A 27,464-nucleotide genomic window follows, 5' to 3' on the forward strand; every position below is an offset into this window, starting at 1 on the left:
TCATACCTTTACAGTTCCTACCATTATAGGCATCAACAAACAGCTGGACAACAGTTGACAATTCCCTCTGGTAAGGATCCTTAACCTCTGAACAGAAGTAATCAGAGATTTGTAAATACCTGTAGAAATCCACTTTACTCAGCCCATAAACCTGACATAGATGTTCAAAGCTATGAAGTGCCCTGTTTTTAATTATTGTGCATAGAGATGTAATGCCATGATAAACCCATTGTCTATATCTGAGATCATACAATGACGGCTTGTAGTCAGGATCGTACGCAGGCCACCTGAGTAATTTTACCTCTCTCTGAAGCTGAGAGCGTTGAACTACGCCAGCCCATATCTTCAATGATAAGTTCACCCATTGGCTGTCTGTCTGCGCTTTTTCCTTATTATTGTCAATACAACCTATTAATGATTGTATTGGGACATCTGTCAAAGATGTCTCTATATCTTTCCATTTGGCTTCATAAGATGGGCTACACAGGCATACAAGTGGCCTTAGCTGAGCGGCTATATAGTAATCCTTTAAGGATGGGAGAGCCAAGCCCCCCTTTTCCTTTGGTAACTGAAGTGTGGAAAATTTTACTCTTGGCCTCTTTTTATTCCATATGAATAGTGAAATATGCCTATTCCATTCTCTGAATTGTTTTAGGGGAATATCTATAGGAAGTGACAGAAAAAAGATATAGTAATCTGGGCAGGATGTTCATCTTGACTGATCTAATTCTATCGCCAAAATCAAGGGGGAGGAGGCTCCATCTATCAAGGTCATCATATATTTTTTTGTTTACATAGTTGTAATTAGAGTTATAACTGGGACAGATCTTTAGTCAAATGTATTCCTAAATATTTGATTTGGGTGGAGTACCAATTGAACTTGTATTTTGTGGTGAATTCCTGTGTAGGAGTGAAATGAAATGTCATAACCTGGGTTTTATTAACATTAAGGACAAATCCTGAATATTTCCCATATGTTCCCAGCATATCCATTAAAACTGGGAGGCCAGTGGCTGGGTCAGTCAATGTGACAAGTACATCATCGGCGTACAGGCTAACTTTGCACTCCACTCCTCCAATGGAAATACCTTTCAGTTTCGCCTCCTGTCTTATTGCTTGGGCCAAAGGCTCAATAAACAAGTTGAAGAGACTGGGGCTGGCAGGGCAGCCCTGTCTACATCCTCGCTCCAAACTAATGGGATCTGAGAGGCTCCCATTAACCTTGATCCTTGTTATTGGAGAAGAATAAAGCGCCTGAATACCACGTATAAATGTATTCCCAAAACCAAATCTTTCCATTACTGCATAAAGAAATTCCCATCCGACTGAATCAAAAGCTTTTTCCGCATCCAAACTCAAAATGATGGCACTGGATTGTTCTTTGTTAATGTTTTCAATGATATGGAGAGATCTTCTGATGTTATCCTGTGTTTGTCTATCTCTGATGATGAATCCCGTTTGGTCCTCATCTATTAAGTGACACATTGCTGTTTCCATTCTTTTTGTTAAGATTGTAGCATAAAGCTTATAGTCTGCATTCAATACACTGATTGGTCTATACCCTTTGCAATCCATCCTGTCCTTCCCTTCCTTGGGGATAACTGATATGAATACCTCTCTCCAAGATATAATTAAATCAAATTTCCAGTAGAGGTAGCAAATGTACTCTCATGGATTTGTACCATTCCTGGGGATATCCGTCCGTTCCCGCCGACCTGTTATTATTCAGACTTGAAATAGCTTTGTCTATCTCTTCCTTTGTTATAGGTAGTCTTAGTTTTTAATTTATTTCTGTTCCAATATTAGGAAGGTCTAATGAATCTAGAAATTCAGTTATTGTCTGTATGTCTGCCTGGTCTCTTTTGGAGTATAGGGATGTGTAGTATTTCTCAAAAGCCTTTTGTATATCTTCTAGATTTGTAACAGTCTTGTTAGTGACAGGGTCTTTTATTTTATGAATTGTATGTTCTGCTTGTTGCTTTTTGAGTTTCCAAGCTAGTAGTTTTGCTGCTTTGGGTCCAGCCTCAAAGTATCTTTGTTTAATTTTTTCTCCACCTCCTCACTCAGTATTTTATCTATATCCTGCTTAGTAATTCTTATTTGTTGAATAATGACCGGGTCTTTATTGGTTATGTGAGTTTGTTCAAGGTCTTTTAATTTTTCTTCTAGATTTAGCAGATGTTGTGCTTTTGTCTTCTTTGATAAGGCTGTCCAGGCTATGATCTTACCCCTCAAGACTGCCTTAGACGCATCCCATAGTATACTAGGGTTTACAGTCCCATTATCATTTTCTTGAAGGTATATACCTAATTCTCTTACCATTTCTGACACAAAAGTAGTATCATTTAACATTCCAGAGTTTAATCTCCAGAGTGTTTTGCGCCTTCCGCCTTCCAAATGCATAGTTATATGAACTCCTGTATGGTCAGAGAGGACCCTCTGGCCTATTTTGCAATCTTTGATTCTATGCAAATCCCTGTTATACATAAGGACATAGTCTAGTCTTGAGTGAGTTGCATCTGAATAGAAGGTGTAGCCAGGTTCTGAGCCATGCACTGCTCTCCATACATCATTTAGTCCCAGTTCTCTTAGGGCCTTATTGATTAATTTTTCAGTATGGTTCCTTTTCCTATTTTTATTGGTTGTGTCTAAAGAAGGATTAAGGAGCATGTTGAAATCACCAGCACAAATAAGTGTTCCATACGTCTCTGATGCAATCAGATCAAACACTTTTTTATAAAATGGTATCTCATTCCCTGGGGGGGCGTAGATGTTAAATAGAGTCACCTCTCTCTGGTTTATTTTACCCTTAACCAAAACAAACCTGCCCTCTTTATCCCTTATTTCAGATATAAATTCAAATGGAGTTGAGTTTGAAATTAGTATTCCAACCCCCCTTTTTTTGCCATTTTTGTATGATGAGAAAAAAGTATTTCTAAAACCCATCTTTTTAAATTTTTCATGTTCATCTCCTGACATGTGAGTTTCCTGCCAAAACACTATATTTATCCTATCCCTTTTAACCTTGGCTATCATCTTACTGCGTTTTATAGGGTTTTTAAGGCCATTCACATTCCATGACAATATATTATAATATTGATAGTGCATTAACCATACCGTTGATATCCTGTGATTGTACATTCCAAGACCTCAGACAAGAAGGAAAAGAGAAAAAAAGAAAAAATAGGGAGGAACTATACAAGTCATTAAACAGAGCTTCCAACACAAAAGGCGACATATTACCTTTAGACAGGGGGAGGGGTGGCCACTAGGTGGGTTCCCTCGGTAAAGGCCGATTTAGGGTCGTTTTAGACGCAGAGCCGTAAGCACGTAATTTACACAAGGAACTTGTTTTAGACAAGTTTTGATTTAAGGTTCGTTTTAGACGCAGAGCCGTGTTGCAAGGCTTGTGAGCCGTGTTGCGTGTTGCAAAGTAAATTGACGCCAGAACTGTAGATTTATTTTGAGTTAAGTAAGCGTATTTATTGCAACAGGACAAAGGAAAAAACGTACCGGAGCATGAAAGTGTATTGGGCGAAAGGCTTGATGTTATGAATACATGTGTTACACAAAATACAAATGTTGGCAATTCAGTACCAGTGGCGAAAAAGACAGATCACATGACGCAAAAGTTTGTTTATTGACACATCTTTTAATGACTGCGACAGGCTTTAAAACGATGTGTTTATGAGTTACATTATTCAAAGATGAGGTGGCGGCGAGAGAATCTCATCATGTTGTCAATGCTTGTAAATACAATGGTGCTGGCCACAAGGTAACGGCAGGTTAATGTTAACTTTTGTATATGAGCAGACCGGGCTCATTCTATCAAACTCGTGGGTGCAATTGATTGATTCACGTCAATATGAACTCAATGAAAGATATCACCATGACTCACACGTGGCGGAAAATGAATATGAAAGTACCTATTTGTTTGTGAATTACCACATTCTCTCCAAATAATCGTGGGTGAGAATGGGATATTCTCTCCATAAATTTGCGGTCATTTGAGCGTCTTTATAAGTGTTTAACGAGTATTTGTAAAGGAGTTCATGTCTTCGGACCTCTTCTGTTATGTTTGTTCCTAATCCATAAGAAAAGGCTTGTGAGACGGTCTGCAGGGTATTCATGATTTAAAAAAATGTCTGGGTCTAAAAAAGACTGTAGTATGCTATTAACCCGGAAACGTGAGACTCTGTGAAAGGTGTGGTTAGCCGGCCAATCACAGTCTTTGCGAGCTGCGTAGGGCCGTAGTGTTTTAGTCGCATAGTCAGGAATTTTGGGCGACGCACTTAAGCACGTAAGGGGGGATATTTTACCGCGCAAGGGGGGGTTATGTATCTTACGTGCTTACGTCTCTGCGTCTAAAACGACCCTAAATCGGCCTTAAGCTAACGCTAAAACAAAAAAGTTTTGTGGCAGTCTGTTGACGATGCAATTGGTATCAGCCGTTCCAATAATCACAAAAAAGGAGGACTAGTTAGGCGATCAACTCTCCTCTTCGGGGGTGTCCATATCCTTCCTGCTGTACTCCTTCAGTCTCTCTCTCACCCGTTGCTGGAACTTCTCCCTTCTGGGTCGGGACTCCTGAATCACCTCCCACGGCAGTAGTTTGGCCAGAGTTTCCTCTGTGAAAGCCGCCGCCTTTCTCTCATACGTGATCTCGCCCACATCGAATCCACGTCCTCTCAAATCTTCCGCTGCTTGTATCGCGTTATAGTACGTAACCGTACCCGTTTTTAGATGAACTCGCATTCTGGTCAGTGGAGTCTGGAAGCGTATTCCGTGTTCCTTCAGGGCTTTCTTGATAGGGCCATATTCCTTCCTCTTCTTTTGGACAGCCACTGCATAGTCATGGTCGAAATAAACTCGCTGATTATTGTGGCTAAGCCCTTTCTTCCACGCGGCATAGAGAATTCTTTTTTTGATATTGAACTTGAGAAAACGAACCACCATTGAGCGTGGAGGAGCATCTGCGGATGGTTTCGCTGCAAGGGCGCGGTGTGCTCGCTCTATCTCCAGGTCACTACTCCAGTTCGGGTCGATGTCCTCACTCAGTTGCGTCTTAATCATGTTCACTACAAATAACGTTGCAGAAGTACCCTCTGCCTCCTCTGGAATTCCATATATTCGGATGTTATTCCGTTTTGAGTGGCCTTCCATTTCTGTAACTTTATCCTGTAATGCCCGCTGGTTTGTTAGCAACTGGGTGAGCGTGCCCTTAACTCCAATGTCCCACTGCTCTGCATCCACTATGTTATGTTCTATCTCTCCAACCCCCTCGGCTACCTCTTCAATCTGACCTGACACATCTTGGATCTTTCTGTGTATTTCTGAGGTGAATTCGTCCATTTGTTTTTTAGTATCTTCCCTAAAGCACCCGTCTTTACCTCAGTTTCTCGCCCTCTCTTGGTCGTCCTTACTTCCTTGAGTTTGTCCGCACTCATTCTTACAACTGTATTTGTGACAAAATAAATGAATACTATAGTATTGAGTGGGGAAAAATTAAGCTGATACCGGAGCTTAGAAATTATGCTGCCATGTCAACTCTCACCGGAAGTCCCCCATTGACAGTATTTGATATGTTTCTGCATCTTGCCAAGAAACATGGTGATTTACCGAGTTGAAACATGATGAGAAATACCACAAAATGGATGCCTGGCTGCATTGCTGTCAAAGTAATGTCGTGAAGTCTATAATCCCGTTTAGTTATGGGAATTACCATTTTTCACTTTGACCAAGATTACATGAGCCAGTGATACTCATTTGGACATGAATTGTGCACTGAGTGATATATTAAATATAGTTTAATTTCTATAATGTACAAAAAACAGCATGGCTCTACAACTAGTGTAACCATCTATGGCAGTGTTTTAGTGAGAACCCTTTAGCAGCCTGAGTCATGCAAATCACTGAGAGCTGCCCAGTGAGCATGTTCGTTGGTTCAGGGCAAGGCTGAGTAAAAGAGGATGTTGGATACTGGGTTGGTGCAGGGCAAGGCTGAGTTAAAGAGGAGGTTTGATACTGTTTTTCTCAGCAGTCAGTCACTTTTCTAACTCAGTCATTTCAAGTTTCAATTTAGACAATTCACTTTTAGGTAGGGATGAGAATCGAGAACCGGTTCTCACTGAACCGAATCTTTGGAATCGTCAGCCAAATTCTTTATCGGTTCTGCTAACGGGCCTCTGTGCCATTGCGCATGCGCAACCTTTTGCACTTGCCTTTATTTTGTGTAGTCGATCAAGTTATCTTCTGTCCCTTCGTTTGAAGCATACATTTTAGCTCCGGCATTGGTCTCCCATTATTTATCACTTCACGTTTGGATTGAAAGTCCAGTTTTGAGAAATGTTTTATTGTAACGGTGTTAATTATCGGAGGGCGTGCGTTATCCGCAAACGTTCGCGTTGTCGTGTTAACCCATTATTAAACGTAATATTATTCTGAACGTCATCATCAGCTAAATGGGATGGAAATGGAAATGATTTATATAGTGAAAGCTGGTTTACAGAATAAAAACAAATGGCACTAACAATATTGCTGAATTTGCTGATCTGACAAAGCAACATTGAAAGAACAGAGGGGAGGCAAACACTACTTCTGCCTCAATGAAGGGGGCTGAAATTGGAAGATTCTATAGCTAAGCTAGCGTAGCTACAGTGCCCTCCACAATTGGCACCCCTAGTGAATATGAGCAAAACAGGCTATGAAAAAATATGTCTTTGCTGTTTATCCTCTTGGTCTTTCACTCAAAATATTCACAAAAATCTTACCTTTTCATTGAAGTAAAATTATTGAAAGAAAAAAAAACTGTTGACATTAAAAACATATTTTCCCCCAAAACATGTGTGCCACAATTATTGGCACCCCTAGAAAAATCTTGTAATAAAAATCTAACTGAAGTATAATTCCGGTCATATTTTACATTTTTAAGTTCACCTTGATAAGGAACTCTTAGAGGTCAACCATGACTTCCTGTTCCACTGGCGTACAAATACGAGGTAACACAGGCCAAATTCCATTGGTCATTCATCACTATGGGAAAGTCCCAAGAACACAGTGACGATCTGCAAAGGAAAGTTGTTGAGCTGAACAAATCAAGAAATGGACACAAGAAAATCTCTAAACAGTTGAAAATACCGATTTCCACTATCATGGAAATAATTAAGAAGTTTAAAGCGACAGGAGATGTAAGGAATCAGACTGGAAAAGGACCTGTCTGTAAATTGACCCCACGCACCGTGAGGAGGATGGTTCGACTGGCAAAATAATCTCCAAGGATCACAGCTGGAGAATTGTAGAGGTAAGTTGAGTCTTGGGGTCAGAAAGTCTCCAAAACTACCAAACTGCCACTTACATCACCACAGGTTGTTTTGGAGGGTTGCCAGAAAAAAAGCCTCTGCTGTCAGTTAACAATAAACTAAAGCGCCTACAGTTTGCCAAATGTAAGTCAGACTTTCAACGGGACCGAGTTATATGGTCAGATGAGACCAAAATAAAGCTTTTTGGCAACAAACATCAAAGGTGGGTTTGCCGTCGACAGAAAGATAGCCATACAGAAGAGCACCCCATACCCAATTTGAAGTATGGTGATGGATCTTTGTAGCCTGGCCATTACCAGCCTGTGACTCCATTTCATTCCGTCTTTCAGTCTGGGCCAACCCAATGCATTTTGGTTTCCGAGATGGGCGGGTGCTTATCTTGAGGTTTAAAATCATTGGAGTTCCCTTAACCAATCAGCAACGTTTAGTAAGCATTTGGTAGATTAAACTCTTCCCAAAGCCAGTTGGGAGAAGAGCTACGACGTCCTTTCCAATCATAAAACTTACAAGAAAATACTCTTGTTCTCCTTTTAATTTTCTGATGTTCTCGAGAGTTGAGACAACTTTTCCGATAGCTTTTCGTGTCTTTTCCTCCAAGGCAAGTTTTGCGTCACAGCTCTGAACTGTTCGCTGATTGGTCCTACAAAATTTTGAGTCCTGGAGACGATTGTCAACGGGGTTAGGCCAGACTGAGTATGAGCTTGAAATCAATTCAGGCGGAAATACGTAGGCTGGTGTCACCAGGCTAGGATCTTTGATGTTGTGGGGCTGTTTTTCTTCCAAAGGCCCTGGACATCTTGTTGGATACATGGTATCATGGACTCCATCAAATACCAGCAGATATTAAATGAAAACCTAACAGCCCCCTCCAGTAAGCTATAAATGGGCCTTGGTTGGACCTTCCAGCAGGACAATGATTCAAGGATTCAAGGAGTTTAATTGTCATTGTAGTACACAACGAAAAACAGTTTGGCGCTCTCCAGCAGCAGTTTGTTTAGATATATAAAATTGACATCAACACACAAAGACACAATAAGAGCATGAAAAATATGACAATTCAAGGACAAAGACCAAATTACAGAAATTATTAAAATATATATATATAAATACTTAAAAATGGAAGGCAGTTGTGAAGTGCAAAGATATCATTACACACACACATGCACAGAAACACATTCACTCACTCGCTCACTCACACACCCACACACATCACCATGCACATATTGTGCCCATCAAGTCTTTAGTGCTTTGTTAGGGGGTCAGGTAGGGGCGGGGGTTGAGGGGGTGATGTACAGCTCTTGGGAAAAAAACTGTTCCTCAGTCTTGTGGTGCGGGCCCGCAGTGTGCGGTACCTTTTCCCTGATGGTAGGGAAACAAACAAGGTGGGTCCAGGGTGTGTTTTGTCCGTACTTATTGACCTTGCCTTCCTCTTCAGGCGGTCATTACACACAGATTCCAGGTCTGGGAGCTCAGCTCCTATGATCTTTTTTGCTGACCTAATCACCCTGGCCAGGTCCCTCCTGCTCTCCACTGTGCAGCCTGAATACCACACACTGAAGCACACTTTAAAATCAACACAAAAATGGTTCACCGACCGCAAAATAAAGGTTTTGCCATGGCCATCACAGTCCCCCGACCTAAACCCCATAGAAAATATGTGGGATGAGCTGAAGCCGAGTCTACAAACCTCAGAATCTGAAGGATCTGGAGAGATACTGCATGTAGGAATGGTCTCAGATCCCGTGCCATGTGTTCACCAACCTCATCACGCATTATAGGAGAAGACTCAGAGCTGTTATCTTGTTGGCAAGCACAGACGTTTCTTGTAGTTGTCACCAGGTTTACACACATCTCAGGAGGGATTTTGGTCCACTCCTTTTCGCAGATCCTCTCCAAATCCTTAAGGTTCCGTTTTCAATGGGAGGGAATGAGGCTCAAGCCCAATATTCCATGTTACATGGCCCCATCCATAGTCCCCTTGATGAGGTGGAGTCGTCCTGTACCCTTGGCAGAGAAACAGCCCCAAAGCATAATGTTTCCACCTCGATGCTTGACGGTGGGGATGGTGTTCTTGGGGTCATATTCAGCATTCTTCCTCCTCCAAACACGGCAAGTCGAGTTGATGCCAAAGAGCTTGATTTTGGTCTCATCTGACCACATCCTGTCTCCAAATCCTCCTTAGAATCATTCAAGTGTCCTTTGGCAAACTTCAGATGGCCCTGTACATGTGCTTCCTTGAGCAGGGGGACCTTGCAATGCTGCAGTACTCAAAAGAAATATGGCATAGTGTGTTGCCAATGGTCTTCTTGGTGACTACTGTGGTCCCAGCTGCCTTGAGATCATTCACAAGCTCCCCCTGTGTAGTTCTGGGGTTATTCTGCACCTTTCGGATGATCACTGATACCGCCAAGGGGATATCTTGCATGGAGCCCCAGACCTAGAGCGATTGACAGTTGTTTGGTGTTGCTTCCATTTGCGAATAATCAAACCAATAAATGTCTGCTTCTCACCAAGCTGCTTACTGATGGTTTTGTAGCCCATTCCAGCCATGTGCAGGTCTACAATCTTATCTCTGACGTCCTTGGACAACTCTTTGGTCTTGCCCATGGTGGTGAGGTTAGTTGAGATCAGGTGTACCTTGTTAGACCTAATGAGGACTAATCTGTGTGCTTCTTGGACACATAACTGGTCATTGGGAGCCAGAATTCTTGCTGTTTGCTTGGGGGTTCAAATACTTATTTTTTGCATAAAATGCAAAGAAAGTCATAAATGTTATTAAATGCAGTTTTCTGGATTTTTTTGTGTTGATATTATGTTTCTCACAGTTAAAATACACCTACAATTACAATTCTAGATCACACATTTCTTTGCAAGTGGCCAAACTTGCAAAATCGGCAGGGGTTCAAATACTTATTTTCTCCACTGTATACAACATAGTGTTGCCACCTGTCCCGGTTTTACCGGGATTGGCCATCTTTTCTGTAGCCTGTCCCGGAAAATGTCTTTGGAACGTTTTTAATCCAATTTAGCTGATGATGACGTTCAGAGTCAGACAGGTTCAGAGGCTGGTAGTCTGTCTTGGTCACAGGTTACAGACAGAACGTCTTGTGCACCTCTAGCCCATCCTTTCTTCTAAGCAGGGAAAAATAAAAATGATTTTGTATCCTCCCGGGGAAAGCAGACATGCTTATTTTTCTGCACATGAATTGTTGATGATCCATACAATTGATGGTTGCAGACTTGATGGTATTTGCCACTGATAGTTTCATTTTTGGCAGCTCAGTTCATATACCCTTTAAAAAAAAGAAAGGAGCATTGTAATTCTAGGAACATGTTTAAATTTGTTACGCAAGTTTTATTTTATCTTAATTTCTACAGAAGAATGTCAGTTTTATATTTAGTTCAAGAGGAATACGTACTTGTTTTTGGTTATTTACCAAATGTAAATGTGTATACCTACTGTATATGGAGTGTGCAGCATTATAGAAAATTATATAAAAGAAAATTAAGGTAAATAAAACCGTTTGTGCTCTTTTTTTCACCCCTTGCCCAATAAGAATCGATAAGAGAACCAATAAGGAAGGCACCGGAATCGTTAAAATCTTTTTAAGTGTTGATACTTTGTCCCTCTTGATCAGCAGAATTTTCCCTGCTTCAGTTTTTTCTTGTGCCCTCTGACGAGAGGTGATGACAGAAAGTACATATGTATACATATGTAGTCAACTCCCAACCCTGGATTGATTCAAATGTAATCAACTCCCAACCCTGGATTGATACATATGTTATCAACTCCCAACCCTGGATTGATACATATGTAATCAACTCCCAACCCTGGATTGATACATATGTAATCAACTCCCAACCCTGGATTGATACATATGTAATCAACTCCCAACCCTGGATTGATACATATAATCAACTCCCAACCCTGGATTGATACATATGTAGTCAACTCACAACCCTGGATTGATACATATGTAGTTAACTCACAAACCTGGATTGCAGCTCAACAGATGACCAAGACAAGAATAGCTAGGGGAGAGGCTCCACAATAGCTAGTGGTTCGTTTAGAATTTGTGTACTGTGTTAAAACTGTGACAGTGATCTAGGTAGACACTGCTGTGAAGTGTGAATCATAACTGTGACAGCATTTATTTTGATCTTGCAGCATATTTAAGAAAGGAAAACTGGTGGCTCAAGTGAAGACATTGTGTTTGGATGTTAGTGAACATAATCAGAAACATCATGGGATAGGAAATGTGTATGGAGGCATGGAATGACATTGGCTACAAGAAGCCAGGTCAGAAACACTATTTCATATCTTCTCTCTTTACCCCTTGCTGCATGGCAACATCTCCAGTGTAACTCAGTGGTGTAGTCCAGGGTATACGCAGGTATACAGAGTATACCCACTTATTTTTCAGTCAGCATTGAGTATACCCATTTCTTAAAACAGGGTGTTTATCCTGTGCTGTATGGGCTGCTAAAAAAAATTAAGAGTACCCACTTCTCCAGGGACCACTACACCACTGGTGTAACTGTATTACTGCACCAAATATAAACCGAGTTATTGTAGCCCCCCAATAGTGGATAACCCTTTTGCAATTAAGTCTGTGTGGCTGAAAACTGTTGGGCTGTTTAAGAAAGCAATAAAACGTATCATCAGCACTTGTGGATTTGATTATGATCTAAAGTTTTTTGGGAAGCAAGAGCTTTCTTCAGAAACTCATCAGTCTACAGTTGTCCTCAGAAATGATGGCTATTCCATGAAAGAAATGACCACGAAACAGAAGGAATCTCACAAAGGTACAGTGGGGAAAATAAGTATTTGAACCCCTGCGGATTTCCCAAGTTTGGCCACTTGCAAAGAAATGTGTGATCTATAATTGTAATGGTAGGGGTATTTTTTCCCCCCACTGTATAATGTACCACATCCTTCACAGAACTCAACTGGCTTTAGGATAGACAGAGAGGCTGGAGGCCATGTTGCCAACATGCAGGTGGATACAAACAGCAGAATGTGTACATTGACTTCAATTGACATCAGTGGACACTACAGCTGCCATCTTTATTAAATAGCAGGCTTACTCAGAAAACACCAGTCTAATTCAACAGGGAAGAGGCTTTGGAATGCTGGTATTCAAAGCAGTTTTTTTTTTTTTTTTTTTTTTTAAAGCCATACAAGTGGCTGACCAATGAAAGGGAAAGACCTAAATGGGCAAAGGAAACAGGTACTGGGGGGAACCTGACTGAAAAAAAGATCTGATAGCCAAATCTAAGTTGATGTGTTTGGATCACAGATAATACACTTTTTGAGGTGCAGGCTAAATGAAAGCAGCTGGAGCCAATTTTCATCTTCCAAACGTTTGAACAGAAGTGCATCTGAGGTGAAGAGATGACTTTGAAAAACTGAAGATTACTCAATCATTTCAGCCACTACACTGCAGGCTCAGGCATTATTACAGCTTTGGGCCAAATCAGTTTAGCCTTGAGTTGTTTTCAAACCGGCATAAACAAGTAGTGTATTTCTTGCAGTTAGAGGTGTCATCTTAAACATTCCATCTGTTACGGATCTGGTCCAGAAGCCGTCGAAGTGGGCGATTTCATGCGGATCCGTACGACCGAACAGCAAACATTAGTGGCTAAAAGTTATAGAAAGCATTCCGCAGACCGCAGCCCGTAATATGCAAAACATTATCGCACTTTGACTTGATAGTTTTGCCACTCTTCCTCGGTCTCGCAAACGGTGCAAACACCCATGCGCAAGCGTAAAGCGGGTTGTGTCTGGATGTGATCATTTCTCCATTTCGACAACCGTTAGCTAGCACAGAGGCGTAGCAATTATCTACAACAATCTAAAGCTATTTTATTAGACCCACCAAGCTATTGTCTTGAATTCGTTACAGGCTTAAGATATTGACATCACATACGATGTCTGTGAATCTGTGTAAAAACGGCCCTGCCCTTACAGCAGCATATAAAGAAGTGGTGGATGAGAAGTCTAAAACCAATTGGTAAGTCCGATACCTTTCCAATCATTAGCTAGCTGGCTAACTAGTTACGTTTTTTCTTGCTCTTGCATTCATACATTGATTAGTGAAGTAACGCCAGGAACCTGTCTCGCTATCATTAAGAACAGGTTTCGCTCATGTATAACATTGTCCCTACATATAGAATACCCTCTAAGACAGAGCTTGCCATCAATAGCTAGCCAGCTACGTTGGATAACAAAACCAGTTCAGGTCGGGCTAGCTTGAAGCGCGTCCACTAAAATATCACTGTCAAGGTATTTCCATGTAACTAAAAAGTGAGTTTTCATATACATGGTGGTATTTGTATGACAGGCTCCTAACTTCCTGTTCAATTATTATAGCTAACGGTTACATCAATCTGTGGTCTGACTGATACAACCCAAGAGAACATCTTCCGGTTGCAGTCTAGCTAGCTTTATTTGCAAATGTTTTACTTCCTCATTGGTTGGCCTGCTGATTGAAACCTTTCCTTATTGCATGAGCTGCACTTTTATCATGTTATTTCTTTTCCATCTGCAAATAACAGATTAGGTTCATATTAGGTGATGTTAATAACAACCTGGAGTATGCTTATGTAGGGTCAGTTATAAATCACAATACGGTACAATACTGTGAGGCTACTTTGTAGTGGGCTAGGCAGACTCAGGAAGGCAATGTGTGAATGTGGTTATAACATCTAGTGTAATAGAGCTCAGAACTGAAGGTGAGAGCAGGTATACATTGGTGATGTACCCAAAACTAGGGGGCGTGATCTGAAAAGTGAAATAGCTCCATCGTGTGTATGTTCCCCTGAATCAGCACCTTGTTTAGCCTACCTGTGGTCAATGTCACCTGAAACTTAACACATGAGCAAGAAGCAACTCACAGTCCAACCACCCTGTGCTCACTGCTCACGTTACCTATTTAATACCTGTAGATTGCATACCAAGATTGCCAACACATAGCACATGGACACAAAATAAAGACCATATTCATTCACATTAACTGATATTGATCAGTTAATAGTATGTATAGTTACAACAGGAGTTTATAGCCCATCACACAGGATTTATGAGACAAATTGTAGCAGTACATTGTGTCTGTTCGTGTTGTTCCTGTCCCAGCATGCCTTGCCACTGACCCAGCCTGACCTTTCACAACCGATCAAACAAGGCAAGGTTGCTTAATGTATCATAATGTTATTTAAATCACATGTATTTAATGTATTATTTGTAACTATCACACAGAAAGGCTAGACATGCAAGGACATATAGGAACTCACATAGGGTGCAAAACATGCATTTAAAGCAGTACATACATAATGATCAGACTAGGGTAGTTTTTAGCTATTCAAAAGATCAGTGGCTTCAAAAGGAAAGTTTGACTGGGGCTTTTTTGTTTGTTTGTTCTTTTGAAGCAAGATAGGCATTGGTAGGTTGGGGAGGTATATTATCCTAGATATTAAAGTGACATGCGTGTAAAAAAAAAACCCTGCCCCCCGGCTGCCTTCTACTTTGTGTATGTTTAGTTATCATGGGTTATGGTGCATGAAGATGGATAGCAAGGGTGGCAGGATACACAACATTGCCCAACTGGCTGGCGACAGACGCAATACGTTTTGCATGCTGTTGATGTTATTGAGATTGGGAATTTTATATGTGTTAAGTTGTGATGAGTTATGTGTAGTTGTGATGGCGGACTTGGTGCATGGGGAGTTTTAGTTATACAAGCATAGTAAGGGTGGCATGATACAATAGCAGTGCACAACTGGCTGGCGACAACCACAACACACGCCGTATGCTGTATGCACACCTTCATGGTGCAACATGTGCGTCCTGTGCAACCGAGACCAATATTTTGCAAAATAAATTAAAATGTTCCCAGAGTTCCTTTATCTAAGTGACCTGGATGGATTCCTGGCTCTACTGGGTGAGAGGGAGGACTGCTGTAGATTGCTGTATGTTACTTACCTATCTTCCGTAGCCCTGTTTGTTCCCCATGCCCTTTGTATTGTTCCTGCTTATTGTTTTTTTTTTTAGTTTCTTGGCCATCAGTTCACCATAGGCTAACTATAGGTGTAAGGGCTATCTAGCTTAGGTTGCTATAATCAGTAAACATGTGGTTCGGCATCAACAGCGATACCCTGTACCCACACTAAATGATTCATGTTAAGTTTTCTTCTTGAAATTGCCAAGAAGGCTAGATTGTTAAACCAGAGCTTTTCGTCTGGGTGCTCACATCTCCCAACTTTGTGTGCACTGTGCAGTGCTTGATTGCTCCTCTCTCATATAGACTGCAAGTCAAGTTCCACACTGTTGGTTTGCTTTTTGTTGTTGTTGCTATAAGCACCGCTGTTTTCAAGGTGAAGATATTCTGGGCTAGACTTAAAGGGATAGTTCGGTTTTTAAGACATGAATCTGTATGGCTTCCCCGTCACCAGTGTCATGCAATCATGCATCACTTACCCCCGACAGCGTCCTGTGAGCAGAGCTCTCGTCCAGTTTTGGTCAAACCGAAAGTAGTCCGGCAGGTTTGCTAGACCCAGCAAAATAAAAAGTTTCTCTTCCCAAAACATTATGTGTTCAAAAGAGTGATATATTTGCATCCCAAAAACATTGTAGTGGAAAAAGTCACACCTCGTTATCATTTGGCCCTATTTTCAATACGCTCGATAATGCAATCTCACAGCTAGAGTCTACCTGTTTGATTCTCGAAAGTTGATTCGCGAAAGTTTGATTTACAAAAGTTGCCTGAGAGAAACGTCCATCACAGGAAAACGATGCTTTATGTCAATTTTATCAAATGTTGTCTCAGTTTTCATCGTTTTCCTGTGATGGACGTTTCTACTTTCGGTTTGACCAAAACTGGACGAGAACTCTGCTCACAGGACGCTGTCGGGGGTAAGTGATGCATGATTGCATGACACTGGTGACGGGGAAGCCATACAGATTCATGAAATAAGAACATGTGTTTATCTTTAATGATAACATTTCTAAAAAGATTTGTCTAAAAAAGTGTGTTGTACGTCTGAGTGAAAATCTAGATCTAGTTTGTTTGTGGATATGGTGGCTGTGCACTGATTAGGGTGTGAAGCATTACCTGTGAGGTACGTTCTGTGGTTTCGCTATCTGTCTAGTAAACATGTCAGAATGTCAGTGGGCCATTACTGAGAGAGAATCACAGCCCTGCACCTTAATGTTTATTGTATGATCATTAATATAATTCTATGTTATTTGTCATCCAACAGGTGGTAGGTGAGTCAAACCTGTTTTTTGTAGGGTGAAAGGTTAGGCTTAGCGTTAGCGTCCACTTAGTTGCAGACGTGTTTACTATAAAATAACACTTGTTATTGTGACTTCTTTTTTTTCAGGGCCTTGTTCACCTATGAAGGAAATACCAATGACATCCGGCTTGCAGAGAAAGGAGGTAAGAGAGTGGTTTATTCATTAATTACATCTTAATGCATTTGATGGGGGACCATTTTTGGCACACAAATGTGGAACAATAGAGGGTTATCTGTGAAATGTGGAGTCCTGGATATTTAGTGCCTTGCAAAAGTATTCAATAATCATCACCATCTTCCAGTAAAAGTTCACACAGTCACCGACAAACAGAAGGCACTATGGAAACAAAACCCAACTGTTAAACACCTTAAAGGGGAGTTTAGAAAGACTGTATTTTGAAGTAAACCTAAAGCCATTTTCTTTCAAACCTCAGGGCCACTATCAAACCCATAAACAGATGCTCTGCACATATAGTGCTGACATATGCGATGCAAGAGAATCTTTCTTCTCCATCGTCAGTAGAAATATAAACAATAAATGTGTACTAACAGTGGAGAAGTTAACTACCCCCCCTTCACTGTTGAGAAGTAAGCACCTGCTAGACTTTTCAGATCACTGGAAACATCTGTTGTAATTACCTACTGTTAGACCCAAACATGGTGAAGCAGCTTTTAGCTGGTATGCTGCTCAGCTCTGGAACCAGCTTCTGGATAACATCAAAGGTGTTCAACTGTAGTTTCACACTTAATATCTGTTCTCAGATGCTTTTTGTTAACAGATCAAATGCTCTCTACTTTAAAAAGAAAAAAAAATCAGTTTCACTATGATCTGTAGAACCTTTCTGATGCACTTTAATTCTGGAAGTAGACCTGCAGTCATTCCTGGCAGAGAAGTGGAGTCCCAGGCTTACGGATAGGCCCTATAGCCTATCGATCTATGGTTCTCTCTACATGGTGGTCCAAAAGAGATAAACACAGTCGAGGCTACTTTCACAATGGGATTTATTCTACTTGATGTACTTGTTTGCTTCGCGTCGTGCCTAACAACTCCCATTAACTGTTCTAAAATCAGCTAAAACCACGGCCTCTTGGGGCTTATTGCTTAATTGTAAGTTGACAAGGTCAGAACTGCACGAAATCGAAGGTGTGGGATCATTATGACACCTTCTGATTGCACGTTGAGTTTCGTGGAATTCCGTTCACGGGGGGAAATGCAACAAATTGATTTATATAGTTGTACACCAACTGGCCTGTAGGTGGCGCGACACAGTTTTCTTTGAATATCCCGAGAACAGTAGGGCCTAGGAGGGCCAAATTGTTCTTGTATGTTTGTGTTAAGGGGCCATGTCAACCCATACCATAACCAGTCATTACATGTATCGCGCCACCTAGTTAAAAATTAAAAAGCAAAAATTAGGTGTTTTAATCGCATATATGTCAAAGTGCTCGAAAAATTACCAAATTTGCCAGGGACATCAAGCCTGTAACCGTCCATCTTCGGTAGAGTTTTTGTCCATGGATGGAGCAAATTGGCTTTGTAGCGCCCCCTAGAACATTCCAAAAAACCCTGCGCATTTGGGTTATTTTGGCGTAGTTTGCGGAATTCGGTAAACGTCTTCATCATGCTTGGACGCACCAAAAAGTCTCTTGACGCCATGGTGGAAGGTCCACAGGAAGTCGGCCATTTTGAGTGGAAGATGCGTTTTGACGGCGTTTGCACACCTCGCATCTGATCGAACTCCTCCGACAGATTTAATTATAACGCCTTGAAATGTGGTCAGGTTACTCTTCAGCCATGGGCGACTAAAAGATATATAAGATTTTCTCATTAGTCGGAAGGTGTGGGCGTGGCAGACCCTCAAACTTTGCCAACTTGCCAGTGCCTGCCACAAAACACAAAGTCTCTTATAACTGTTGCGTACATTGTTTGATCCAGTGACAATGTCTTAGGGTGGACGCTCGATCTGGCCCGAACGCGTACATATGCCTGACTGATATCACCTATAGTGCCACCTGTTGGTGGTTGGAAACTTCACTTTGTTTCCACACCTTGCATGTGATTGAACTCCTCCTACAGATTTAATAGTAATGCCTTCAAAAGTGGTCAGGTTACTCTTCAGCAATGGGGAATTAAAAGTTATGAGAGTCTTTTACAAAGTTTGAAGGGTGTGGGCGTGGCAGACCCTCAAACTATGCACTCTTCACAACTCCAGTCACTTATAACTTATGCATATATTGTCGAAAGTGCACGAAATTGAAAGTGGTGGATCATTATGAGACCCTCTGAATGCATGCCAAGTTTCGTGCAATTTTGTCCATGGGGGGCCATACAATATTTTTTTTTATGTGACTGTACACCAACTGGCCTGTAGGTGGCCTGACACAGTTTTCTTCGAAAATTCCAAGAACTGTAGGGCTAAGGAGGGCCAAATGTTTTGTGTATGTTTGTCTTAAGGGGCCATGTCAACCCATCCCATAACCACTCATTTTATGTAAAGCAAAAGAAAAATATACCAAAACAATCCACAAAAAAGTAGTACACAAAACATTACATAACCAAATCATCAAAATCTATCACAAATAATTCCTTTAATACATAAAAATTTAACACAAACCAATTTACACACACACAAAACACATAAAAACACACAAACACACTGACAACCATGACTCATTCTGTGCCAAAACATACTGAACAGTTTGGCGGTCATATTTTGTAACGCTTTGCGTTACGTCTAGTTAGGGCAACCCAACCGTAGAAACGTTTGCTGTCGGAATCTCCCGAATCCACACGAAAGCATGCACATCGCGAATCGGAAAGCGAGCAAAAAGTGCAGATTTAACTTAACCGGTGCAGGGCTCTTGCTAAGGTTTTTCCCAAGGAGCACATTTGCTCCTAAATGAAAAAAATTAGGAGCACACAAAGAAATTTAGGAGCACAGCAGGTTTTTTTTAAGTGGAAGTAAAGCATGTCATACTCATTTGTGACCTATAGTTCCATACATTGTATTTTCCAATGTTTAACCCCATTCATGTTCAGTGATTCCAAAGCAAGGTAGCTGGTAAATTGATCAAATGACTGCATTTGTTCATATTTCAACACTTTGGTTGACCTCTTATCAATTGTTATTAGTAGCATTTTACATAGCCAGTACAGTAGGGGTGTAAATCACACCCATCATGGCGATTCGATTCAGTATCGATTTCCTGACCCAACGATTCGATTATTTTCGATACTCATGAATACACCACGATACGATTCGATTAATTTTTTCTTTTTTTTACCTTACAGGCTAGACAATGTTTCAGATTTGAAATAAATCAATGAAAGCTGTTATATCGTTATGCATTTTATTTGAGAAACAACAGCCAATAACAGAAGTAGAAAAGTTGTACTCAACCTAGGCCTTTGACAACCTCATTCACTGAAAAATAATAATGCCCCTGTTATAGATTCTGAAAGGCCTTGCCTCCAAAAGTACTGTACAAAGTACAAATTGTTAAGTAACAAAAATAGGCCTATACCACATTCACTATAGAATAACAATACTCAACAAAATCAGTGCAAAAGTGCACTAGCAGCAAACGGTAACAAAAAATAGGCCTGTAGTTAATTCAATTTAAAATGACAATGCTCCACAAAATCAGAGCAATGAGTGCAAATGTGCACTAGTATCAGCAAATGGTAACAAAAAATACCCCTGTTGGTCTACTTCATTCACTATAAAATAAAAATACTCATCAAAGTGCACTAGCAACAAAAAGTAAAAAAAAAAAAAAAAAAAAAAAAAAAATTTTTTTTTTTTTTTTTTTCAATCGATACTCTTGTGGACGTGTCGATGCATCGTATCGTCGGCTGTTGGATCGATGCATCGATGCAAAACGATTCTTTTTTACACCCCTAATAGCCAGCTTTACTTAAATGTATTGTAAGATAAAGCGTGTTAGACTTAATGCAGTTAGAGTTACACTGTATCTAACATAAGCAACACTTTAACTGTAGCTAGCTAGAGAGCACTTGTATCACGTTGGTTTATAGTCTGTCAAATAAGTTCTAGTTATTGGTGTTCGTTGGCATACAAAGCTAGTCTTCTCTTATTAGCCTAGTTAGTACATCTGATTAGAGCAAGCAACAATGAATTGCAGATTAAGGGGTCCCCTATCTCAGTATTCATTTGGCAGCTATTTTAGATTTAGTCTTAAGACAAAAATGCATATTAGTTTTAATCACATGTAGTCATAGTTATCCTTTTTAGTTTCAGTCTAGTTTTCGTTGACGAAAACTCATTACAATTTAGTCTAGTTTTAGGCACATTTGAAAGTCCATATTATAGCCACATTAAACTCCTTTCCTTCCCTTCTCAAGCCCAGGGACCCCCTGTGTTGTGTCTACAACTGCATTATAGTCAAGCTTGCAGTACTTAAATTGTGGATGCAATAAGTCTCCAAGATACAGATCTCTAAGTATATGCCTACAGCTGAATTCCAATTAATTAAATGTAAATAATCATTTTAAGGCAATACTTAATTAACAGAATTATCATTCAAATATATGAGAATATCTCGTCTAGATTTTGAAAATTCAAATGATATAGCACAATACAACTTCTATGCCTAGCTGGCCTTAGAGTTAAATCAACCACATATCCTCCATATGAAATGCTGTGCAATCTCATAACCAACAGATTTAGCTAGACAGATAGTTTTGACAGTTGAAAGGGGTGTCAATGATAATAGCAATTGCGCAAATAGACAAGGATATTTAAACCAATCACATATTATAATTTTTTTTTCTTGATTAATGTTATGCGTGGCCTGTCCAATAGTCCATACTGAAATGAGATAATTAGATAGCTATCGATAGCTAACTTAGCTAGGATATTAGGATATGCTACCTCATAGTTAGCTAACGTTAGCTAGCTAAACGTTTGCAGAGGCTAACGTGAGGCTTCAATTGAAAATTACTAGCTAGCTATCCAAGCTGACACAACCTATACATTCGACTGTCGATTTGAAGTTAACTTAACGTTGGCTAATATATTCTTATAACTAGTTATCATTGACAGTTACTAGCTTGCAACTAGCTAACTAGTTGCTGTTGTGAGCTACAGTATGGGAGCTAGCAAAGCCATTTCCAGTTCTGCTTCACAATATTGCTGCCTAGTGTAATTAGTTAACGTAAAATATAAATGTTTATAAAGTATCAGACATAAACAGGATACAACACACCAGTAACTAGGGGTGCAACGGATCATCATTGATCCGTGATCCGTTCGGATCATCTATTTCGGTTCGGCACACGCATGATCCGCGGATTGATTTATGAAAAAAAAAAAAAAATGTGCGCATGTTCAGTCCACACACAGCCGTAACCATTCCTGCTAGTTCCAGGGACAGAGCTACTTAACACGCTCTGGGTAAAAGTCTGCAACAGTTCCCTTTTCAATAAGCAAACAGTCCTATGGCTCGTTGTGATTTATTGTCCTCAGCGTACAACATGTAGAACAGTGGGCATGGAAAATAAAAGTAGGCTAGACTTCGGTGACTACTGTAACGATAACTGCTGCCTCTAGTGCTACGTCTGTTTCCATATACTAGCGCTGCCACACAAACCTGTCGCCTAGGTTACCACACAGACGTAAAACGTTGCTGACATAGCGATTGCTAACATAAAGAAAAACCTGCAACACAGCGTGGTCATGGCGAGCGGAGGAACAGAAGAACTTGAACGCCCCACATTTAAATCCCCTGTTTGGGAGCATTTTGGCTCCCCTGTCAAATTGAATGCAGAAGGAAAGAGGTTGGTGGATAAAACCGTGACAGTGTGTAGGCACTGTGGCACCAGAAAGCCATACAACAGTGGAAACACATCGAGCATGGCCACGCATTTACAGCGACATCACCCCGGTGTTTCACTGACAGGAGTGAAACCGAAAGCGGCTCAACAACCGCTCATCACCGCGGCATTTAAAGGCACCCAGTGCAACTTTCGAGGCTTAAAAATAAACATTCAATTTCTAGTCTTTTTTTACACGTAGTAAGTTTCAATAACTCCATACCATTACATAGCGACATTCAAGCAGCAAAGATGAGACGTCGTTGTGTAGTGAGAACTGATAGAAAATTGATAACAACAACAATCGCCGCCATTTTCTTTATTTTTTGTAACCTACAATAAATACAGCAGGCTTCCAGTCAATGGAAAAATGGCTTCTCCCCACCGGCAATTGTTGTTGTTTACGATTTTCTATCAGTTCTCACCACACAACGACGTCTCATCTTTGCTCCTTGAATGTAGATATGTAATGGTATGGAGTTATTGAAACTTACTACGTGTAAAAAAGACTAGAAATTGAATGTTTATTTTTCTTTGAATGTTTACATAAAGTTGCACTGGGTGCCTTTAAGCAGCCCCTTCCTCCACCTGTTTATTGGTCTTGTCTATTTTTCTTTTTTCTTTTACTGATCCGAAAAATGATCCGATCCGTGACTCTGATCCGAGGAACGATCCGAACCGTGAGTTTTTTGATCCGTTGCACCCCTACCAGTAACCAATTGATATTATGTGTTAATTTACCGAAAATGTCAGTAAATCGAGATGGTGCTACTGGTCCCGTCGAAAACCATTCAAACAGGTTGCCAGCAGTGGGTTTTTTTGCGAGCTACTTATACCAAGTTCAGAAGAAATCCCCTATGGAGACTATGTTGGCAAATGTTTTCCTAAATCCACCGAAGTAGAGATCAGAAGAAAGTCCTTCTCAAAGTCTTCTCAACTGCTGTTGAGAATGAGGCCCATTGTTTTTAGGCTACATTTGTTTTTTTATTTAGATTTTTGTTGTAATGTAGATGTAATGTAATTTGTTGTCTGTTTTTTCTTCACTTTTCAATAAACTGCTTTCTGAAAAAAATATAAACTCTGATCACATGACCTTGTTTCCTAAAGAAGCTGACAGAGGAAACCATTTCCAACAGGCAGAAGTAGATGTATAGCACCTTTAACTGAAATGTTTTTCCAGATGGTGGCTTGGAAGAGCTCATAGAAGAGTTGAACAGTGGTAAAGTGATGTACGGCCTCTGCCGTGTGGAAGACCCCAACTCTGGCCTGCCCAAGTATGTTCTGATCAACTGGGTGAGTTACCTATCCTCTTCCACTTTCTTTTAAGATTGTTTTTTTTAAATTAGTAAAAATAAATCAAAATTAGTACCTGCCAACCGCCAATGGCTTATAGGTTTCTGTGTTGGTGGTTGAATGATGACGGTTATTCCACCACTCTGGCGTGTAAAATATGCAGTTCATCTTTGAAAAATACTTTAGTAATCGTAAATCTGATCCTGGTTTGCCATAGAGAGAGGGGGAGGGACTTTTAACCACACCGTATAGCAGACGGTGAAAGATGTGAAAGATGAAGAGAGAGACACATTCACGCTTTACCAGGCAAAAATGCATTCTCATGTATAGACCCCAAATAATAACCGCAGGAATGCAGAAACTGTAGAAAATACGTGTATAAACCAAAGTTATTAGTCTGGAAATTATGGTTATAACTTTAGAGTTCTTTAGAGAATCATAAAAAAAATTTCCTTATTAATTAATTAATTTATTTGTATTGATTTTCTCAGACAGGTGAAGGGGTGAAGGATGCCAGAAAAGGACTCTGTGCCAATCATGTTAGCTCCATGGCTAACTTCCTTAAGGTAACAGCCAAGTCCTATGATGCCTATTATTCAGTACTAGCCTGACGATGTCATGCTCATAATTCTAGTCAGAATATGAGTCTGATACTGAACCATTGGGCTGTGATTATGGGGCGTGTTTCAACGAACTAGGGGGAAAAAATGCCTCTTCGCTCAATTGGATACCTAGAACCAATCAGAGCAACGTAGTATGACCATCTGATACATTAAAGCTTTAACGTGATCCCGTAGGAAGGACGGCAAAAACATATTTTCGATCGACAAATGCCTTGATCGCGTTTCTCTGTTCCTCTTTCAAAATGAATGCGCTGTCAATATCTGTTGAGATATGCCTGCTCACGTTACTAATTAGCAGCAAGGCTAGCTAGCTACTATGTGTTTCAATGGATTTTTGGTGTAAGCGTTAGCAATTACCTAACAATAATGGTTTAGAGCGCTTCAGTTAAGACATACAATCCTCGGCAACATTCGTGTTGCACATACACTATTATTCTTTATTTCAGATACCAAGTTCCATATAAAGTAACAGACATACAATTATTAAAAAAAAAATAGAAAAAAACTAAAAGATACAACACACATAGTACAGTGCATTAAAAAGTATGAAGACTTTTGTGCCAATGTCGTCTTAAGTTTGAGGTAAAGCGATAACAGCTCTTTAGAGGGTTGACCAGAGCCTCTACTATGCAGTTCTCAGACTTGTCCAGTCGACACATGAAACCATACATCAGTTTTCTCAAGAGCGCCTCACAAGTTGGTACGTGCTTAGAAACAAACAACTGACTAGCACTATGCCACCTAGGCACATGAAGCAGCAATCTAAAAGCATCATTGTAAGCTACTTTCAGTCTCTGTATACTCCTTTTCCTGTAATTAGACCACAAATGAGCAGTGTACAGTGAGCAGTTTGTTATGTAGGTTCTAAACAGGGAACATTTAACTGAATCTGAGCACATAGAAAACTTTCTTAATAATATATTGGCCTGAGAATATATTTTGCAGCGCTGTCGATATATATCGTTGTCATCAGTCCAATCATCAGAAATGACATGGCCCAGATATCTTATTTCCTCACGGGCACCAAGGGGACTGCCAGATAGATAAAAGGTAGGGAAGGTTCATTTCCTATCCTGATTACTTCTGACTATCATTATGTGGCTTTTCTTTGCATTATATTTAATATCATGGTCTATGCCATACTGAGAGCACACCCTCAGCATCTGTTGCAGCCCAGCACTGTATGGGCTGAGTAAGACCAAATTATCTGCGTACATCAGATGATTGACAGTAGATTCCCCTTCAAGACAGCCTGTATTTGTCTTATTCAGCTGGCTTGATAATTCGTCCATATAAACATTAAACAAAAAGGGAGATAAAATTCCTCCTTGTCGAACTCCGTTGCCAACATAGGAAAGAGCTTATACAACATTGTCCCATTTAACATGAGTTTAAGTTTGATTGGCATGCCAGAACACCAAAATCCTCACAAGAGGTTTAGGGACACCTCTTGCTAGGGGCTTCATAAACAGTTTTTCATGACAAATTCTATCGAAAGCTTTGGAAGCATCAATAAAGCATAAAAATACAGATGAATTAAGACTTTTGTACCTAGAGACAATCTCCTTCAGAGCATAGATACAGAGATCAGTACCATTTTTTTTTTTAAACCAAACTGATCGCAGCAGTCAGAACATACATTTCCAATTTCATTAATAGAATTCTCTCAAACACTTTACTGGCTAATGCAATGGGTCTATAGTTGTCTTTGCTGTTCAGTTTACCAGACTTATCCTTAAGAACAGGCACTAACAGCACTGACATAATAGAGTTCGGTAGAACATCATGAACCATAATTCCAGTAAGACACATGGCTAGTAATGGACTGAGTCTATAACTGGATATTTTTAGATGCTCTGCAGAAATGCAATACATACCACAAGCTTTGTTGTTGTCAAGCATGTGGATGGAATCTTCTCTGGACAACTAATCCCCTCGATATCAGAAGGAAGGGGAGTTCTGTTATTATTTATGATCTTGATCTCCTTCCAGAAGTCAGTAAGATTGTTATTCTGCATCTTTCTGGCCAGCGAGTCTGCTCTCATTGTATTTTCATTTTTCTTAATAAAACGAAGTGCATATTTAAAACTAGCATTTGTGAGTTTTTTGTTTTCAAGCAACACTCCCTGTCTCGGTCTGCCTGCCTCTGACCAGAGTCTAAATGCCTCTCTAGCAGCAGCATGTTGCTCAGACACAAATTAATTCCAGCCAGGCCGTATGTTAGGGACCTTCCTCTTGTAATTAATAAAAGGTTCACTGGAAGTATAAAGACATTTGACAATATCATCATACATGGCACAGAGCTTTTCAGTATGATGTTTATCCTTGCAGCTCATATCCGTGCACATAAGGGCATCCCTAGGCAATTCAACATCACTGAGTAAGCTATCAGTTAATAAAGAATATCTGTGCATATCCTCTTTGGTCAATTTTGACCAGTCCAGTTTTTTTGAGGGAGCAGCATTACCATTGTTGGCCAGCAGGGGTACACTCTCAACATGTAGCAGCATAGCAACTGGTATCTGATCAGTGGTGGCCAGTCCATAACATATCTCTATACTTTCCAGCGAGTCATGAGCATCGGCTGTTGTCACAATATGGTCTAGCCAGGAAGTTGTGTGCCAAGCTTCACTTACATAGGTAAAACTTGTATCAGGCAAAACAACTTTACTTGATATAATTAATTTAGTTTCAGTACAGAACTGCTGCAGATGTTTTGCGAATAAAGATTTATCTAACATGTCAGCATTAAAATCACCCATGACAAGATGAGCTGTTGTCCTCTATGAAGGACTGAATATATATACAACTAACCGAGTCAATGTAGACATAAAAAAGTCGGGTAGATAGCATAATTTACATAAAATATGTCCCACTTACAAGCTCTCGATACGCCGCCATCTTGGGAGAATTTCGAATCTACCGCTTGATCATCTGTCCATCATCGTATAAAGCCCGCCCTGACAATTTGATTGGTCCGACAGAATCCTACCTTCTGATATCGCTCCCCAACTAGCTCAACGCCAGACCCAATCTCCCAGACCAAAAATTGTGTGGGCGGGGTTTGGGCTGGTATCCAGGCCAATTCAGTACTGTATC

General features: G+C 40.3%; 1 protein-coding gene across 1 annotated transcript in view; it reads left to right on the forward strand.

The window, feature by feature from the left end:
• The first annotated feature begins 13,140 nt into the window (after window positions 1-13,140).
• The window catches only part of dbnlb (drebrin-like b), a 48,833-nt gene continuing 34,509 nt past the window's right edge, over window positions 13,141-27,464 (forward strand). Inside the window, exons 1-4 of the mRNA XM_080854629.1 lie at window positions 13,141-13,333; window positions 16,701-16,756; window positions 23,630-23,742; window positions 24,234-24,308. Coding sequence (XP_080710755.1) covers window positions 13,251-13,333; window positions 16,701-16,756; window positions 23,630-23,742; window positions 24,234-24,308 — 327 coding nt within the window. The 5' untranslated portion in view covers window positions 13,141-13,250. The remainder of the gene's footprint in view (window positions 13,334-16,700; window positions 16,757-23,629; window positions 23,743-24,233; window positions 24,309-27,464) is intronic.

This window comes from Sprattus sprattus, assembly GCF_963457725.1.
Source record: "Sprattus sprattus genome assembly, chromosome: 16".
In the NCBI taxonomy this organism is placed as follows: domain Eukaryota; kingdom Metazoa; phylum Chordata; class Actinopteri; order Clupeiformes; family Clupeidae; genus Sprattus; species Sprattus sprattus.